This window comes from Musa acuminata, chromosome BXJ1-6 (assembly GCF_036884655.1).
Source record: "Musa acuminata AAA Group cultivar baxijiao chromosome BXJ1-6, Cavendish_Baxijiao_AAA, whole genome shotgun sequence".
Classification (NCBI taxonomy): Eukaryota; Viridiplantae; Streptophyta; class Magnoliopsida; order Zingiberales; family Musaceae; genus Musa; species Musa acuminata.
Window position 1 is genome coordinate 40,921,596 of NC_088332.1, and position 4,620 is coordinate 40,926,215.

At 56.0% G+C, this 4,620-nt stretch overlaps 1 protein-coding gene across 1 annotated transcript; it reads right to left on the reverse strand.

Moving 5' to 3' along the window:
* Positions 1–1,903: 1,903 nt before the first annotated feature.
* Positions 1,904–2,614, reverse strand: LOC135677542 (uncharacterized). The gene has a single exon (XM_065189904.1). The coding sequence runs from the start codon at positions 2,612–2,614 to the stop codon at positions 1,904–1,906; it is 711 nt and encodes a 236-aa protein (XP_065045976.1).
* Positions 2,615–4,620: the final 2,006 nt, after the last annotated feature.

A 4,620-nucleotide genomic window follows, 5' to 3' on the forward strand; every position in this document is an offset into this window, starting at 1 on the left:
ACGAGCCTTACCAGATGCGGGTGGTGGGCAGTCTCCCGCGGGGTGAGGCCTCCGACCCGCTGGTGGCTCGTTGGCAGGGCCTCACCCGAGGCAACCGGGTGTGGGCCGACGGGGCTTCTGCCGTCGAGTTTGTCCGCGGGGGGCTTCATCCCGACATAGCTCGGGATTTGTATACATTGCCCTTCGAGGTCCTCATCGGCAAGTCTGCTAAGTCGCTGCTATGGGTAAGTGTTATTCCGCCCCTTTGTTTGCGCATGCCCGGATAGTTTTTTGACTCGTTCCTCTGCAGGGTAATCATTACGTCGCGGCGCTGATGGACCGCGTTCGCGACGCGGGGCGAGTCATCGCCACCCTGAGTGGCCGTAACGCCGAGCTCCGGAAACAGGTGGACGAGGTCTGCGCCGGGGGAGCGGGGGGGGGGGGCATGGGGGGGGTCCTGAGGCGGTCGCGGCGGTTGAGCAGCGCGCCACGGATTTGGATGCGGAGGCAACGCGCCTTCGATCTGAGCTTCAGGCGTCTGAAGCATGAAGTATGGAACTTCAGACGCATCTGAAGGCGTTTGTGGCTGAAGCTCGCTCGACGAGGGCGGATTCACTGGAGTTGATCCGTCGTTTAGAAGAGGTGCGCGCCGAGGCACGGGGGGCTTCCGAGGCCCTTGACGTCGAGATCCGCCAAAGGCCGGAAAAGGACAAGAAATTGATCGAGGACTACAAAAGTTCATTGGGCATTCAACTTGGCCTTGTTCGGACCGGGCGGGTCTCGTATGAATACGGGTACCGGATTGCCCTTGCCCGTTTTAAGGGGCGCCACCCTGACCTGGAGGTTGCGGAGGACCCCTTCGACTCCTTTCCTGAGGACATGAGCGTCGACATGCCGGACAAGGTCCCTTTTGATGACAGCCCCGACGCTCCTGAGGAATAAATGTCGACATATCTGTACTTTTTCTTTTTCGTCTTATCGTTCGGGTGTTTGATTACTGATGTAATGTGCTTCCTGAATGAATGCAGTCTTTTTCTTTTTCCTAGTTTGTTTGCTTGTGTCTTCTGATGTCGCAATACGATTCTGACTTTTGCCAAGTCCCCGTTCACGGAAAGAACTTTTGGAGATTTTGTGTGTTCCAAGTCCTTGGCAAAGGGCGGCCCATCATCATCGCGAGTCGGTATGTACCGACCCTGACAACTTCGGTCACCCGGTAAGGGCCTTCCCAATTGGGAGCTAATTTTTCACGCGCTCGGGTCGAGAGACATAACTCAGGTGGGCAGGCCGCACTGAGGTGGACTCGGGCAGTGTATGGCCGATGAGCTCGGCGCAGGCAAGTGCGGCCGAGGAGCTCGGCTCAGGGAGGCTGCGACCGAGGGACAAGGTGGACTCGGGCAGTGTATGGCCGAGAAGCTCGGTGCCGACGGGCTGCGGCCGAGGAGCTCGGCGCAAGGAGGCTACGGCCGAGGGACACGGCTCAGGCGGGCAAGCCGCTCTGAGGGTAGCTCGGCAGTATATGGCCGAGGGGCTCGGCAGTATATGGCCGAGGGGCTCGGCGCATGCCGGCTATGGCCGAGAGACACCGCAAAGGCGGGCAGGCCGCTCTGAGGGGAGCTCGGCAGTATGCGACCGAGGAGTAGATTCAGAAGGGTTTAAGCTGGGGCTAACCGTGAGCCGGGAGGTAGCCAGGTAGATGCTGAACCTTCGCTCGGAAGAGGCTGAGGCAGGGCTTAGACTTCTTTTCCAGGGACTACATCGGGTAGCCACTGCGGTCGCTTAGCCTCTCTTATGGAGCCCGCGGTCGAAAGTCCCTTCCCGTCTCGGCCGCCCAGGCCTCGGCTGCTATGTATCGGTTAGCCCGCTGGAGCATCTCTGGCACCGTAGTGGGAGGTCGCTCCACGAGGGACTGGAGGAATCTGGAAGGTCATAGGCCTATCATGAATGCCTGCATCAATAGAGAGGGGTGAGCGTCTGAGAGCCCTCGGATCTGCATCGTAAAACGATTCACAAAATGGGAGAGGGGCTCGTCCTCCCTTTGGTTGAGTCCGAGGAGTAATGCCACGGACGGCTTCGATCGGGCGTAGGCCAGGAAGTTGAGCTCAAAGTCTCTAGCGAGCTGATCGAAGGAAATGATGGTTCTGGTCTTCAGGCCGCTGTACCATGCGCGGGCCGGCCCTCTCAAAGCCGTTGGAAACGCCATGCACATCAAGGCATCAGAAGTCCCGTATAGCGCCATTTGGGCACGAAATGCAGCTATGTGGTCCGTGGGGTCAGTGGCACCGTTATAGGCGTCCAACGAAGGGAGCCGGAAGTGTGGTGGAATCACTTCATCTTGTATTTCAAGCGCGAACGGGGACCCTTGGTGTCTGTTCGCTCCGAGCTCTCCCTTTGACCTGCAAACCTCCTGCTGTACTTCGTCGAGACGTTGACTAACAAGGCGCAGCTGGGCTCGCAGGGCGCTCGTTGGGTCCACAGATAGCGCCTCGGGTTCCGGGCGAGTCACCGGATGTCCCGCCCCTCGGTTCCCAAGTTGGGCTGATCCGTCCCGAGGCGAAGTGGGGAGCTCGGGAAGTGGTGCATGAGTCCGGGTAGGGGACTCCCGCTGTTGCAGAGGCTGGGTCACATGTGGGGGCATCGGTTGGGAGACGAGCGGGATGATAGTCTGCACCACGCCCGCTAGTGCTCGGATTTAGTGAGCGAGATCGTGGAAGGCTTCGGGCGAAACAGGCGGCGGGCCGACAGAGGCGTCGGGTGGCGACAAACCCGGGTCGTTGAACAGCTGCCAGTAGCGCTCCGACGTTGTGGCGGGGCGTTCGTCTTGGAGTTCATCACGCAGGGGATGATCTTCCGGGGTGCTGACCGGACGCGACCCCATGGCTGCGGGTTCGCCAGAGTGGATCTGCTGATCACTCGATATTCGGGGCTCTCCTTCTAGCGCCAAAATGTTGCGGGAAACAACTTTATGCCATGGCCTCGGGGTCGACATGGCTTGGTTCGGGTCCGAATGCGCGGGGATCTTGCGCGGCGTTCCTCGGGTCAGCTGGGGTGTCCAGTTGCGATGGTCCGGTCGGGTCGTCGTGCCGGGAGTGAAGCTTTTCCGCAGCGCCGGGAAGATGGAACCCCGCCCTGGTACCTGCACACAGGTCGGGTCGGAAGCTCGGCCCGACCCCTCCGACGATCAAGTCAGATGATGTGGAAGGGAGTTTTTTAGTGGAGAAGTGTCCCCCCTTTCGTTTAGAACTCGGGGGTATTTATAGGGCAGTTTAGTGTTACCTGATGTGCCTGCCTACGGGAGGCAGGATCGTACCTCTAATGGCATCTGACATTGCCATTGGTGTTGCGTGGAGAACCGAACGTGCCGTAGGGTATGGGCTAGCTTCGGTCGTCGTCCTCCTCTGCCTCGGTCAAGCGCGCGGGGCCAGACAACGATGAAGTCGTTGTATGAGTGCGGATGACGTCAACACATGTCGAGTCAGCATTATTGCCCTCCTCCTCGGGCAGAGTGGCACCCAGGTGAGACTAACGTCGTGACACATCATGTCGCCATTATTACCCCTATCACAACTGTTCTTGCTTTGCTCTTCAAATGCTGTTCAAATTAAGCTTCTTGAAAGCTCGACATATGCTGTTCTAATCAATCAAACCGAGGCCATAGCAGCCTCCCAAGATACAAAAGTCCTCGTTTTGACGATGAGGATTAAGGAGTGGCTGCCCGTTGATGCGAGTCCTACTCGTCAAACTTGTTCTGCTCGTGTGAATCTATTCTAAATCGCCCAACATTCTGCCTGCCTGTGTAGGGGTTGACGGTATGATGTTTGCCGCTTCTAACAAAGTGAGCTAACCCCATGCATTGTTTCCTAGGGAGCTAAAAGATATAACAAATATTTATCATTTACTTAGTAGAATTTATATGCCACTTGATACATTTAATCACGCGTATTTATGGTCAGACTTATGAAACCAAAACACGAGAATGGTGGAGCGATGGTTTGGAAAAGTCAAGAAGTTGGCCTTTCTAAGAACAACCATTGAAAAGAAAACGTTTGAACAGACAACTTTTTTGTCCCTTCACATCAAAATTGGTTTTGCGTTTTTCGTGTGCATTGCAGTGATCTCACGGTTTCATTTGCTGATCGTTTGCTCAAACTGGCGAGGAAGGTTCCGTTCTGAATGCTGTGATGGAGTCATACGGAATCGACGACCAAAACTGGCCTTTGCAGTCGACTTTGACGTCACCTCCGCATGCATGCACGAACGAAGCAGCAGTACACGAGTAGTTTACCGACTTGGGTGGCTACTTGTCGTGCAGTATCGTATGTTTCTATGAATTGGAATACATGGTCATGCACGTTTCCACATCTTGTGCTGTATACGTATGGCACTACAAAGACTTCACGTACAAGTGACGGATTGGCATGACACGGTTGGTCCACCACGTGTTACTCGATTTCCCACATGGGTAACGTATATGACATCGAAGCCGGAGAGGACGGGTTCACATTACTCACGGGGTCCCCACGTGTGTGTGAGAGAGAGAGGATGTCACAGTGTTGGGGACGGAATGTATTATACTTCTGTTATCATTTTGACTATATAAGCGTCGGATTTCGTACGTTCGTGTAACACGTGACGTCGTGACGT

Excerpts from the sequence above, each read along its gene's own strand:
- LOC135677542 (XM_065189904.1), bottom strand. The coding sequence starts at position 2,614 with ATGCCCCCACATGTGACCCAGCCTCTGCAACAGCGGGAGTCCCCTACC.